Source organism: Solea solea, chromosome 7, assembly GCF_958295425.1.
Source record: "Solea solea chromosome 7, fSolSol10.1, whole genome shotgun sequence".
Classification (NCBI taxonomy): domain Eukaryota; kingdom Metazoa; phylum Chordata; class Actinopteri; order Pleuronectiformes; family Soleidae; genus Solea; species Solea solea.
This window is the reverse complement of record NC_081140.1, coordinates 17,254,145-17,268,006: the sequence shown is the minus strand read 5'-3', so window position 1 is coordinate 17,268,006 and position 13,862 is coordinate 17,254,145. Positions and strand designations below refer to the sequence as shown.

Sequence of the window (13,862 nt, the reverse complement as noted above, 5' to 3'; positions counted from 1 at the left end):
ATGTTTAATTGTTTTGACCTATTGTTCTTTAATATCATTTCATTGTCAAACAATGTCATGTTACTTTTCAACTTACCAGTTAATGGACTACTGAAAAGGCAAAATCTTATTAATTTTCTGCAGCCTGACATGGATATATGGTTATTTTAATATGCAAATAATATGAATATAAATGGTTAATGTGCTTTCTTCTGCGTTTGCACTATTAGTGGCATCTATTGTTTGATTAAATTATTTGTTGTTAACGTGGTTGTTCAATTGAAAATACGAATGCTGCTAAGTGTCTGTTTTGATTAGGTCTCACAACATTGATTTTAATCTCGGTGTGACTTCCTAATAAAATGTTGAATAAAACGTACAAACTCAAAAATAATTTTATGAATCTTAATTGAAATGAATATCACAGTCACTAACTGTTGTTGCTACTGTCCTCACTGTGTTATTATTTTCCTGTAAGTTGTAACGTTGACACAGAAACAACTCGAGTTTTCGCCTCATCTCCCGGCGGAAGTGGTTAGTTGAAGCGCTATTGGACTCCAGCATAGCTAGCTGGCTAGGGCGTTGCTAGCGGCAGAAAGTGGGATTTTCGGTACCTTTTTCCAAGTTGTATTCTTCTAGAAAATAACGTCCAGTATTAGAAAAAATGGCGATTGGCGTTCGCCAAAAGTTTTAAGCGTCTCGGTTTGTTTTTTGGTCGGTGCTTACAGAGGATTTGCTTGTTACTTTCTGCCCCGTTAGCTGGCCACGGAGCTAGCCTGCTTTCCATCCACGGGAATTCTGCTGAGAAACGACTGAATTCTGGAAACATGGAGTCAAGGAGCGCTGCACAGTGCTAACCGACTTCACAGACTTTTTCTTACGGGCACTTTTTATTGAAAGGACAAAACACGAGGACATATATCGGAAACAGTCAACGTCTATGCGGTAGTCTGTGCGTTTTTTTGGACGTTGGCCGGTTCATTCTGTTGAACGGGAGTTTGCTTAGTTTGCACACGAAGCAAAGTTTTTTTTTTCTCTGAAAGAGCTTGTGTGTTTTGTTAGCTGGTAGCTGGAGAGATTCAAACCCACTCTGCTCGCAGTAAAAATGATTTTTCATTCAATTTAATGTGCTTGTTTTATAAACCGACCACCAATGCATCTCTTTTTCGTTGGATCCGCGCTTGTATAACATTGGCTGCTGTTGTTTTTGCTCATTTGTGAATCGGTTCGTGAACTCGCGAAGTTGAGCGATTCTCATGGTCACAGGAGACTCGTCCTCCCCACGGCCACAGACAGGCATTTTTGGGAGCAGGGAATACCAAATGGGACTGGAGGAATTTCCAGCATCTTCGGAGATCATTTGAGGCACCGAGGCCATTCAGCCCGAGGAGCAGGGGTGGAGGCAGACGGACGGACTACATACATCGCAGGGCCGGGGTGTCTGTTACAGTGGAAATACAGATTTGTTTACACGCTTCATTTGGGACGTGAACGCAACGATATCAAACAAGGAGCTCACACATGCGGGACAACTTGTGCCACCGGGTATATTTATTGTTGATGCTACAACATTGTTAAACGCCGGGGTAGGATATATACTGACTGTCCAGCTTAACACGACAGAGGGCCCACGTATTTTAAGCGCTGCACTGTAGACCCATTGCTGCTCGAGTATAAGAGTATATTGGTCGATTGGACGTGTCTTGTGACAACGCTGCAGTTTCCCAGTATTAATTTATTGACCAGCAGCATTTTAAAAACCCCTGCCTGTACTCCAGACGGATGCCGGAGAAGGACGCTTCAGGATATCGCCTCATCATACTCTGGAAAATGTTAATCGGATATAATTTGCTGCAAATCTAGAACCGGAAGCCCAATGAGTGACACACAGTCTAGCTTCTCTGACAGGTATGGTACACTGTGACTCCTCATGCTCTGTTCATGCACTGTCTTCACTTTACATCCACAAACTGAGGCCTCATGGAAATAAGTTATTTTATTCAAAACAGTGACGTAGCATCATGTGTGGGGAAATATGTTTTGTTATTGTTTTTATACAACTGTCAGTATAGATAGCAGAGTATTAATATTTTTTATATTTTTTTACTATCTATCTATCTATCTATCTATCTATCGACAGTCTGATTAACAGTCTGTTTTGCATGGTGAAGCTCTTCGTTGTGGTGACATGCACAGTAATAACTGTGTTATACAATCTAATTACTAAGGGAAGGACACATCTTAATGGAAACTCTGCTGATCTCAGCATGGATAATGGAGTTCTCTGCAGACAGCTAAGTACCACTTGTCCAGGGAGCAAGAAGGCCTGCTGCCACTGTTTGTGTGCCAGGGAGGGAACAGTCATCTGTCTATCCTTGTACACCTTTCAACATCACAATTACCTCTAAGCCTTTAAAGCTAACCTTCCCCTACACCTATTATAACAATCTCTGGATTTAGACAAAACCTTAGCTCCGTCAAGTAATCACCTTATCTGGGCATCTGTCAGCTTAAACCCAGAGGTCGAACACTGTTGCTAAGACCAGCAGGCTAAATAATGTGTCATGGCGTGAAGAACACACAATATCATAGAGGGATCAGTCTCAGTAGCATTCCGATAAGTTGCATTATACTGCACAGATATATTCTCTGCAGTCTTACAGGAAGATGTTCCTACTCGATGTTCTTGAAGAATATAGAGGTTTCTAGTTAAAATCGACTTTGTCAAAAAAACAAAGGAAATGAAGTTGTTGCATTACATCAAATGCATTCTACCTGAATCCCACACACCTGCAAGGAGAGCAGGTTAATACAGTGGAATGTGGGCGGTAGATTTTGTCCAAAGGAAAGCTTATTGCACAGGTGGGGAAATGAAATATTCCCATTGCTTGAGCGAGAGGCTAAAGCCCAACCCCATTTTACATGACCCCCTTCCCCCACTGCAGTGATGGCAACATTGTCATTGTTGTGCTGTTTATTGTTTTGTTTAAATGTTTAAACAGTATACGCCACAACGCTGCAAGTAATGTTGTTGACTAAACCAATGCAGCAAAATAACATCTATACTTGACCTTGTCATTAGAAATTACTAACAAACATTACTTTCACCTCTGTAATGTGAGTACAATTAAATGTTAAGAAACCTAATATAAGGTTGCTATTGCTGTTAGAGGGTACATTATGTCACAGATTCAGATTTGCTGCCACCATGGAATGTTTGTGGCAGACAGTGATACAAAACTCTGTCTAATTATCTTCCTTTAAGTCAGAGAAGTGGAATGATATATTTGTTTTAGTTTCACAAGTTCTGTGTTCTAAAAAGAAGAGCATGATTCACTCCATTATATTTGTGCAAAACATTGTGTACATGATGTAGGTTGGTTGCAATCTTTAGACACTATAGTCTGTGCAAGTGAATTGCCCTTTATCTTCCTAGTCACTGTTAAGGATGCAGCAATTTTGGGGGTGTTATTCGACTGTGACTGATGAGAATGACATTATTGATTTAAGGCGTTGCGAGTCTCCTCCTCTCTCCATACATTCATCTGTGTTTCCCTGTCCCTGCACTCTCACTGTTTGGTGTTGTGCATTTAGTTTTTTCTGTGGAGGGAGTGTGCACCTAGCATCCTTTGGTTTTGGGCTGCCTGCCAATGGGTCAGTTCAGTGTGCTGTTAGCGCTTTGTCATTGAGTTCTGCTGATCTCCACGTTTTTCCCACCCTCCCCCTGAGGCCCTCCCGGGAAATGGTGCTGGTGACATCACTAATAGTAAACAATAGCATTCAGGGTGAAAGCAAACTGGCTGTCTGTACTGTGCTCCTACACGTCCACCAGCGTAGGTTAGGTAAAGGCACTGGTTGGACAGTATTCAGTGTTTCCAAGTTGGAAGACAAGTGCCAAGTCATGTCCGTTGCAAATAATGATAATGATAGGCTTTCAACTGAGTCCTAAGTTTGTCCTTAATGGTTTATTATTGATGTTTCTGATGTAGTTTGATGTTAATGATGTCATTATAATTATAAAAATAAAAGCAAAAGTTTGGTCCTTGAACTGCATAAATTGACCAAACGGTCAATTTCTTATCAAAAGCACCAGATGACAATTTGCCTGAAATGTTTGTGGTTCAGTCTGCTTGTATGCGTCTCCTGCACTTGGCATCCCTCCCTGATAATGCAGTATGTTTTTCCTCCATCTCGCCAGCACTGACACTAGGGGAGCCGTGTCAGCTGCTCTCAATAGGGCATTTGTTTCATTTTTTTTGGCAAGTTCAACCCTTAAAAATTCTGCTTGGTAAATAATACATTTCAATTTCAAAACATGGACTTATATGGTACTGGGCATATGGAGGGGCATGGTGAGTTTGGTGCTAAGTCACCTGTGACTATCCAGGATGAGTGTCAATCCCACAGACAGGTTCAGACTAAGTACTCAAAGTTTTATGGATTTTTTTTAACTTCTTCATGGCTTTATTTGGGTCCTTAGGGGAGAGAAAAAGTTGGTAGTACACAGACTTTTGCATCTTTCACAAAACAGGGCAGTGACAATGGAGTTATGTTTTTGGCCGTGTTTGTCTGTCTGTGAGCAGCATGGCTCAAATAGTAAAATATTGATTTTGATTAAAATGTCCGGGGATATATTGGCCTAAGGGAAGATAATTTTAAGATTTAGTGTAGATCCGGATCCACATTAAAGAGATTAAGGTTTTTTGTAAAGACAAAATTTAATGAGACAGAGGAGTGTGATAACACTGTGGGAAACTGAGCAGCCTTAGCTGGGGGTTGCCCTTTCTAAGTGCTTTCTCTAGTTGTCTCGTGGATTGATGCTAAAAAGCATCAACTCAGGAACCATATTTGAGAACTAGACAAAATCTTTATACATGCTGTCGTGCACTCAGATCCCTCAGTAGTGTGTATTATCATCAGGTCTGTAAATGCATTCACTTATTCCTTTAAGATGAAATCAAGAGCAGAGTTAAAATTCTAATACTAACTGTACCTTAATCCCAATTATGATAGCTTATGGGACGTTCTTAAATTTCCATTGTTTTCAAGCAAGTGACCAAGTCCTCATAAGAATCTGAACTCCCATTCTGAAGCCTCCAGAATTTTTCTTTGGTTGAGGCCATGTTGACATTTTGCAAATGGAATTTCACATGCATCACCTGACCTGTCATCTATTACTGTCATTATTGGATGATACCAGCTGTCATCACACTGGTACCCATTCACATGTGCTGTGTGTTATCTAGTAAACAGGAACCTAATTAAAACAAAACAAGATATTGAGACCATTAACTCAAGAAGATGTGCACTGACTGAATGAAGATCCATTTTCCCATAGATGCCCACTGGTGGTTATTCAGTACATTAGTACTTTTTGAAGACTTCACCAAGGAAACAAGAAGTCAGTTGTGGGTGGAGGATTATATTTTTGTGAATGTGAGAGCTGTGGCTGAAAGGATTATATATTTGCGTTCTCTTTTTTCTTTGACTGTTTATCTCAAGAACATATTGTTCAAATGTAAATATCTTGTAACATCAAATCTATTATATTCTTGTGAATGCAGTACATTAGTGCCTTGAGGCAATTGACTCAAAGCTCTTTGATGGTCAAAGGTCAAAGCCACTTACTTACTGTTGCAATTGCAGTTGTGGCATATTAAATGAAGTGTCCTGCGCCAAAATGACTGAAGAAAATTCTTGGTCTTGTTTATTTATAAATTGTGAATGAGGACTTTAGGAGGACTCGCACATGGATGTCACTTTGGCAAGCACACACCAACTCTCACCATACTCTGTTCACTCTCACCAGGTCCTATTTCACTCTTACACACACGCTCTCAGTCACACCAGTGTTTTATTCCACTCTTGCATCAGCCACCCGCTTTCATCCATTATCACTGCAATTAAACCGTTCCTTTCCGGTTGAGGGCATTTACAATTGCATCATTTATACTTTTGAAGTTACAAATGAAAAGTGAACAGGGATTTTGTTTCCAGAAAATAACCCATTCTGTGTGAATGCTCGATCCGTTTGTGTTTTGTAAGGGCAGTTATTATTGAGTTATCTTAGTCACGTTGAGGGTGGCTAAAAGAAATTGAGATAGAAAAAGAGAGATATATTGCAGAGAGGAAAGAACCAGGTGATGCTCCAGGAGTAGTAATGTTATAAAGTGGGAGGGGTCTGAACAGTAGCTGGGGCTGTGTGCTGATGGACTTGGGGTCTGACACCCAGTTCTGTGATCCTAATGCTTGTAGACACCTTTTACAATTCTGCCTTGTTAGCCAAGATAGCTGCAGGGCTCTAGCATTACTTCCACTTCACAAAAGACTAGATCACAACAATGGAGAGAAATGGACAAGGAGAGAGAGCTATCTTACCCAAGTGTCATGCACTCACATGTCCATGTGGGTTCTTAGCCATGAAGTAGGCTAGTGCCTTCAAGCTTGCTGTGCTTGATATTCTCCCTTGCCCCATGAGATACTGTACACTATGATAGTGACAATTTATTTAAAGGAAAACATTTTTTTTAATGATACTACTGTGTTAAAAAGTCAGTATTGCAATATACTGATATATGATATTTATTGAGATATTGTGATAGTATCCACACAGACACACAGTGATTTTTGTAATTGTAATACAGCTCTGAGTAGTTTGTGAGGTCCAGATCTCAGTGTGAGATACACCCTGACTGTCTTGAGGCTGTATGTACCTTCAGATTTATTATTTTTGTAGTGCGCCAGTGATGGCAGTAATAGTGTTGTTACCTGTGCAATTTGCTTTGGATCATTTGTGTTTACTCAAACTAATCATGCGAGTAAACACAAACAGCAACTACTCAGCTGTGGCTAATGCTGGAGCTAACCAACAGCCAACCACCAGCTAACCACCATTTACAATAGTAAAACCAAAGGTTTGAGTCAGGTAACATGCATATTTTCAGGACTTGGCAGATAGTACAACCTCCTCATTCACCCTCCTAAGCCCCCTACCTCTGCTCTCAATCTTGCTCTCACACTTGTGTCCATCGTATTCTCTAGTTCTTGAGCTGAGCCATAATCCATGAGAGGCATGGGATGATGATGATATCTGTAGTTCTCACTTTCCTCCTCTCTGCTCCATGGTGGCTGAACAATACTTGCTAGTAAAGCCACTGTTGTTTCAGAGCTGTGGAGGAGGAACAATATCATCATTAAATACTATATCAGACTTTTGCAAAGATTCATACACTCACCAATGCCCAGTCTGACATTTTGGGAAGTTCATGAGCATTTCCTATACTGGTATCAGAACATCTCAAAATGTATGCTGTCACTGAATGCAGGGAATTTAACATGCTCACAAATCACAAGGACAGAGGTTTCTGTTTATCTGTCGATGCTTGTGGCATTAGATAAGAGCTGTAATTCATAATGAATAATGGATTATAGTTTGTGAGGTTGCCTACCATGACAACAAGCAGTGCTTTGAGTCACACAGGCCAGTCCTTGATCTGGGAAAGGGTTTGTTGTAGAGAGACCAAAAACTTGCTGCAGCACTGTGACAGCACTGCCTGTTTGTGCTGATCCAGGGGTGACTAGACAGTATCACACTGCTATTCTGTCTTTACAATACCATACATTCGGTTAATAACCTGCAATGTTGAGTGAAAGACACCTTTTTTCTGTATGACTTCAAAATACAGAAGAAGAAAATGGTTAAATTATTACACTTTTGCCATAAGAATCAGTCTTCTTGTTGCCCCATGAGTGTCCCATTGAAGGACTTTTTCCATTAGTTATGAATCACTCAGTGTATTAAGTATCATCTGGCTTGTTTTTTTTGTTCACAAAGTGTAATAGATGGAACTGTTTTATAGCTTTAGGGAGAAGTGTCAGTAATGTGCTTTTACTCCTGTTGCATCAGATGAAATGTCATCGTTATGCATCTCACAGCTGTTTAGAGATCACTGCAGGATAACAAATCATTATAATTGTTTCACATGTCAAGGTGTCCTTGGATGGTAGAAATATCAACATATCTCACACTCTTGTGCAAAAATAAGCACGGTCTCCCTCAAAACCAATTCATCGGGATATTAATACATTATCAGGAGACTCGGCTTATTTTCTCAGTTACTCCCAGATTAAGAAGAAAAAGTTCTCCAAATTTGGAAGGCCTCACAACCAGCAGCAGTGTCGACAGTCTAGCATGTTGAACTACTTCCTTTACTTTCCCAGAGCTGGAGGACAGCAGACGGCATAGCGTTAAGAAATGTCTATCCCCCGGCCCTCATGTTAGGAATCCTGATGAGGTTTATTGGGGCAGAAAGGGCACAGTTTTCCCCCCTGAGGCTGTAGCTTGAGCTCAAGAGCTATTGCTCTTGTCTCTCAAACACACAGCACGTCCCTCTTACTGAGTTTGTCCCTGTCTCATACACTCACTTAACGCTTAAAAAACATCACATCAGTGTATATAATACTACGCCATTGCACTGTCAAGGTCACCTGTTGAGAGTGACAGCAATTACATGTATTGCTAGACTGCACTCTAATACAGACACTGTTTTGAAGTGAGTGTGACGGTATGAGTGTAGACTCTCTCTCTCTCAGTGGCAGGGAGTGGAAAGCAGTGATGTCATGCAGGCTGGTGTGTTTTGTGAGTGCACCCACATTGTGTGACTCAGGTATAAAGATTAGATAAACTGTGTGTGCTGTCTTACACTGGCAGGATGCATCCTTGAATCAAGCTGTTGAAGAAGCTGTTGAACTGCATCACTGAGATAAAAATCACAGAACTGTTTTAAAGAGGAGGTAATGGCATGAATGGTTGGCTGGCTGAAAAAGCGATGGCCAGTTCTGTAAGCTACTTGGCAGGACAGTCTCTCGACTCGGCACAAAAACCAGCTAAGGAAACCGTATCATTACCATGGAATTTGATTCCAAATCTGCCAATTTTTATAGCTTAGTCTGACATCTAAGGATGTGTGGCAGTGTGCAAGAGGGATATGTTGTATTTCACTTCCTGGAATGGCACACACCTCAGTCTGCTCTCTGCAGCCTGCAGGCAACTCCCAAAACCTCTCCCAGTTTTAGACGAGGCCCCACCTCTCCCAGCACCAATGACACCTTAGCTGTGATTTGTGTAACTCTGCTTCTGGTTGGAGACAAAACTTCAACAGCAACTGTGAGTCGAGTGAATCAGCGTGCTGCATGCAGCTGTGCAATTGAGTAACATTTAGCAAAGGAAAAGTGTTCAGATTATGTCAGCTCTTCTTCAGTGTGGCCTAGAATGCATTTGCATTCACACTGGAGAAAAAAAAAGAATTCTTCACGGATCACCTACAAATGTGGTCTCAGTGATCAGATCTCAAATGAGTCCCAAGTGCATCTTGGGTGTGTACATGTCTGTACTTTGTTATGCTGACACATGATCACATTACCCTAGATAGTTACTAGGTGTATAGAGAGTCACATGCCTTATTGAGAATACTTACGTTCTTTTTTTCTTTTTATTCTTTTTTTTTTTGGGCATATCTAAATTCGATCCATATTGGTATTCAAGTAGAATTTTCCAAATCTGATTTGAAGTGGAATCGGATAAAATTTTATACGGTTGCATCTGATTTAGAACTCACTTGATTGCCCAAATTGGATTTCAGATTGTCTTTTGCATTGGTCTTATTGCACCACACAACAACGTGACATAACAACTGGTGACATAACCTCTCACTGCAAATTGAACCTGGCTGTGATTACAGCATGCAACCTTGCAATAAATGTGTCTCATTCTCCTCCATCACCAACATTTTTGGTGCACCGGTCCTACACCACAACTTGGCCGGGAGATAGCTTGGAGAGCTAAATGATGCATTGCACCCTCTGTTCTTCCTGCAACTTTGCTTGAAATCTGTCTCACAAACAGGCAACACATGCCGATAGAGTGGACACATAATCCTAAATTTTATTACTTGCAATTAACAGTCTATCTGGAAACTTTGGTGTGCGAAAAAGATGTGATTTTCCGCCAGTCTGAACATAGCCATAGATAATTAGGGAGACAGAGACTGTGACCATCAGTCCGTCTTCCATGTAGTTCAAAGTTCTTTGACATAAATATGTTTTTCATGTCAGCTGAATTTCAAGACTATCATGATCATGTGATTACCAGAGCCTGGTTGTTACTGCACTGTGTCAGAGGTGTCAGCATGAAGTCGAGACTTTCTCAACTCTAAGATCTTTTATCTACTGTTGAGCAAAATGCTGATTCTGTCCAACATTATTTTTATCTGGCGATTTCAAGACTATCCCCATTTTCAGTGTTTTAAAATGTGAAATGTGTGGATTATAATGCAACTCAGTTTAAAAATTAAAACCTAAAGAGCTTCTTCAGAATTATGCAGTATTTGGGGTAGATCCTTATAGTTTACTGATTTCTTTCTTCTTTAGTCCGAAGACCCTTTCACAGAAATGACTGTGTGTCAGAGTCCTGCTCCCAGAGGACTGCTTGTCCCTCCCTCTTTCTCTTCTTTTTCTCTCTCTCCATGTCTGGTCTGGTCCCAGCCTCTCTTTTGCTGCCACTGTTGCTACAGTTGGCCCAGCTCTGCCACAGTTTTCCATCAAAACACCAAACCTCAATGGAGCATTCAAGCCCAGGCCCGCTCCACCGCTGCCCTTCCCTCCTATCCCACCCTGTTCTGACTCTGCCTTCTCTGTCCCGTTCTCACTCCCTGCATATTTAATGGATTGATCCAGGAAGAAGTCTGAGATTAAACCTTAAGACTTTCACAGCTAGATCTCCAGAATTTAATGGATTTAGGAAGTTTGATACTGAAACGTTTGTATGGCTTTGTAGATTCTTAGCAGAATAATATATTTATTGAAATATTTTTAACAACTGTAAGAACATTCCATTGCACTGTCAATGTGAGATAATATAATTTGCAACTGACATCTTCAAATTACTTATTGCTATCAGATTAATCAAGCAATGATTTCACCTCTTATAGGCCTATTTTCAAGTTGTGTTTTTCTTGTAACTGTGTATATAAAAGCAGTGGAGTAGAAAAATGAACAAGGATGTGAAACCATGTAGTTATGAAGTAATTAGAGCTATGGCTGTGTGGTAGGGATACTCGTCAGTGGAAAGAGAAAAGTTGACTTGAAAGTGAAACCCTTCAGTGTAATCAGTCAACCGTAGCAGTGACAAGAGTCTGTAGCAGTGAAGATACAGAGTCACTGCAGTATCTCTTTGGATTTGCTTTACTATAATGTCTCATTGGCAACTTTAACATTATACACAACTGACTGTATGTTAGACACATCTCAGCTAAAAGTCTGAAAAGAAGCTAATTTTGGAAAGCGGGTCCCAGAGTGGGGGAAATCTCAAAATGCCACCCCTGCATTTTTGTGTATACAACCGATATGCTACTTTGGGAAAACCTCTCTCTCTTGTGTTTGGTCTATTCATTTCATGATAACTTCTATTTTCTTTCCTTATTCCCCATGGCATGGTTCATTTTGTCTCTGTTGTTGTGCAGCAGCAGATGTAGATTTACATTTTCTTCATCGTGCATAATGAATAAAGTTAAAATAACATTTGGAGAAGGTGCAAGCATAGAAGTCAAGGAGGTAGCAGCTTATTCAGTCAAGTGTTTTAGTCATTAGTCATATCAGGGGCACTGGTGTGTTTGTTGATATCCAATTATACATTGTAAAGGCAATGTTGGCCAATATTTATATTGTGCCAATAATATCATGCATCCCTTGTATACTTATTTGAATAAAGCTTTATTTTAATAATTGACCTCATGAAAGGGAAATTAAAAGTTCTTTTTGTCACTGAAATCCAGTGTTTTAAAACGACCATTTTTCAGTTAAATTTGAAGAATGTTAATTTGAGGATTTGAACATTTGTGCTGTGTACTGTTGTGAGAGGCTCTATTCATATTTGCCCAGCATTTTATTTTATTACTGCACTAGCTTAGTGAACACATTGAAGTAGGCAGGGTTTGAAGAAAAACAAACAAAAACAAACACTTAATTTTGTACTTTGGCAGGGTCGGCTAAATAAAGCGGTCAACTATAAACATTATGTTGTTGTATTTTATTATTAGCAGAGGTGCTTTGATTTTTGAAATATGGCTTGTGGGTTATTGTGTCATTCAAGTAATGTATCGTTCAGTTTTGGTTTAAGTAGAAAAGACTAATTGCATAATGTACTACTCAATTGCAGTTTTGTTTAATCACCATACTTGTATAATTGAGTCTCAATAAATTATCCTTGTGATACAAGTCAAATTGGCACAAGTATCATGATACAATCAAATCATGATTAAATCATATTGTCCCAGCTCTAATACTTTATCTATGTTTTCTGTCTCTCCGGTTGCCATGGACAGTATGTTGAAAAGGTAAACAAGGAAATGCAATTCTTTCTTATAATAACTACTTTTTGAATTGCCCGCAAGAGTGAACGTATCATCTTTGTTCAGCCGAGTGCGAGTGTGTGTTTATCGCCCCTTTTAATCTGAGCTGGCAACACTCGTGGCCAGGGAAATGATGTTGTCTGTCTCTATGTCCATCCCATTCTGTTTGATGTGATATCAGAGACATTTTTTGAGGAGATTTCTACAGTTTTGACACAAACTTTCACTTGAACAAGAACTGATTACAATTAAGTGATCATTAAGATCACCGTGACCTCAGAACTATCCTTCTCACACTCACAATAGGTATTAGTATTTTGTGAGTGTATTTCATTTGCCAAGAAACATGAAACCCACCATAAACAAAGTTAAAACATTGTTTCTATAGAAAGTACAGTGTTTTATTATTGTATTATTAGAGAAATATTAGAAAAATGTTATCATGAATCCCCTTGGCTGCGATAATGAAGTGAAAATGTGATGATTTGATGGATTTGTGACAGCCCTACAGTAATGATGCTGATGGGTGTGCTTTAAAACTCTCCTTGTTGTAGAATTCTATGGCTTCTGTCAAGGCTGCATTTTTGCGTTCTGTCTGATTCAGCTTTGCCAAGCATTTGAACACATTCAAGGAATCTGACTTAAATTCCATTTTGCCTTTTAATTTAATTAATTCCAAGTCACAACACATGACATGGATGGGTGGAGGCATACATACAACCACAAGCAGAAACCTGGCAGTGTCAGGGTTCTGTGTGGTAGGATATTTAGGGGTTGCCATGTAGAAATGCTACCTATAATTTAAAGGTACAGTGTATAAAATGTAGTGATCTGTGAAGTTGTGTGTTGCCGCTAAATATATCCCTCACATTACCTTCCAAGTGTGTTGGAGAACCTATGTGGCCTTCAATTAGCATCACAAGTCAAAACATGTTTAGTTTGTTCATTAACTAATACATGATGGTCTAAATGAAAAAAATTCACACAATCTTCTGATTGTACACTGATACAAAAAAATGCTGTGTTATATAGTATTGTTATTATAATGATGAAATTCATTATATGTTTGACATTCTTGAAACTCCTGTCCTGTATGTTTAAGCCCAGTGATTTATTCGTCTCGACCTGCAGTTTCCTGCACTTGTTTTTTTTTTCTTTTTTGTCATAAACATTAAGGATTTTCATTCTCATATACTGCTCAACATCTCCAGTGTCCAGACTTAATTTAGCTCTTTTTACACTGTAACTTTAACACCTCATTTGCCACACTTCAAGTCTTCTCAGTCTCTGTTCTTTTTTTATTGACCTTTTTTCTCTTCATTCTTCCAATGTGTCTTCCACATGTCATTTAATGCTAGGGTTTACTCTGCTCGGACACTATTAGAACATTAGTTTTAGAGCCATTATATTGGTTGATAAGTTAAGCATAGATGTAACAGATGGTCTGATGCATCATTCTGCCCCTTAAACCCAGTC

The 13,862-nt window shown here is 39.6% G+C and overlaps 1 protein-coding gene across 4 annotated transcripts in view; it reads left to right on the top strand.

Moving 5' to 3' along the window:
- Positions 1–521: 521 nt before the first annotated feature.
- arhgef12a (Rho guanine nucleotide exchange factor (GEF) 12a) overlaps positions 522–13,862 on the top strand; it is a 35,590-nt gene continuing 22,249 nt past the window's right edge. For 3 of the 4 annotated variants that reach the window (XM_058633706.1, XM_058633705.1, XM_058633703.1), the window contains exon 1: positions 523–1,887. In XM_058633706.1, the coding sequence (XP_058489689.1) occupies positions 1,856–1,887 (32 nt within the window). In that variant the 5' untranslated portion in view covers positions 523–1,855. Of the gene's footprint in view, positions 1,888–13,862 lie in introns of all 4 variants that reach the window. The other variant, XM_058633704.1, reaches the window with a different exon arrangement.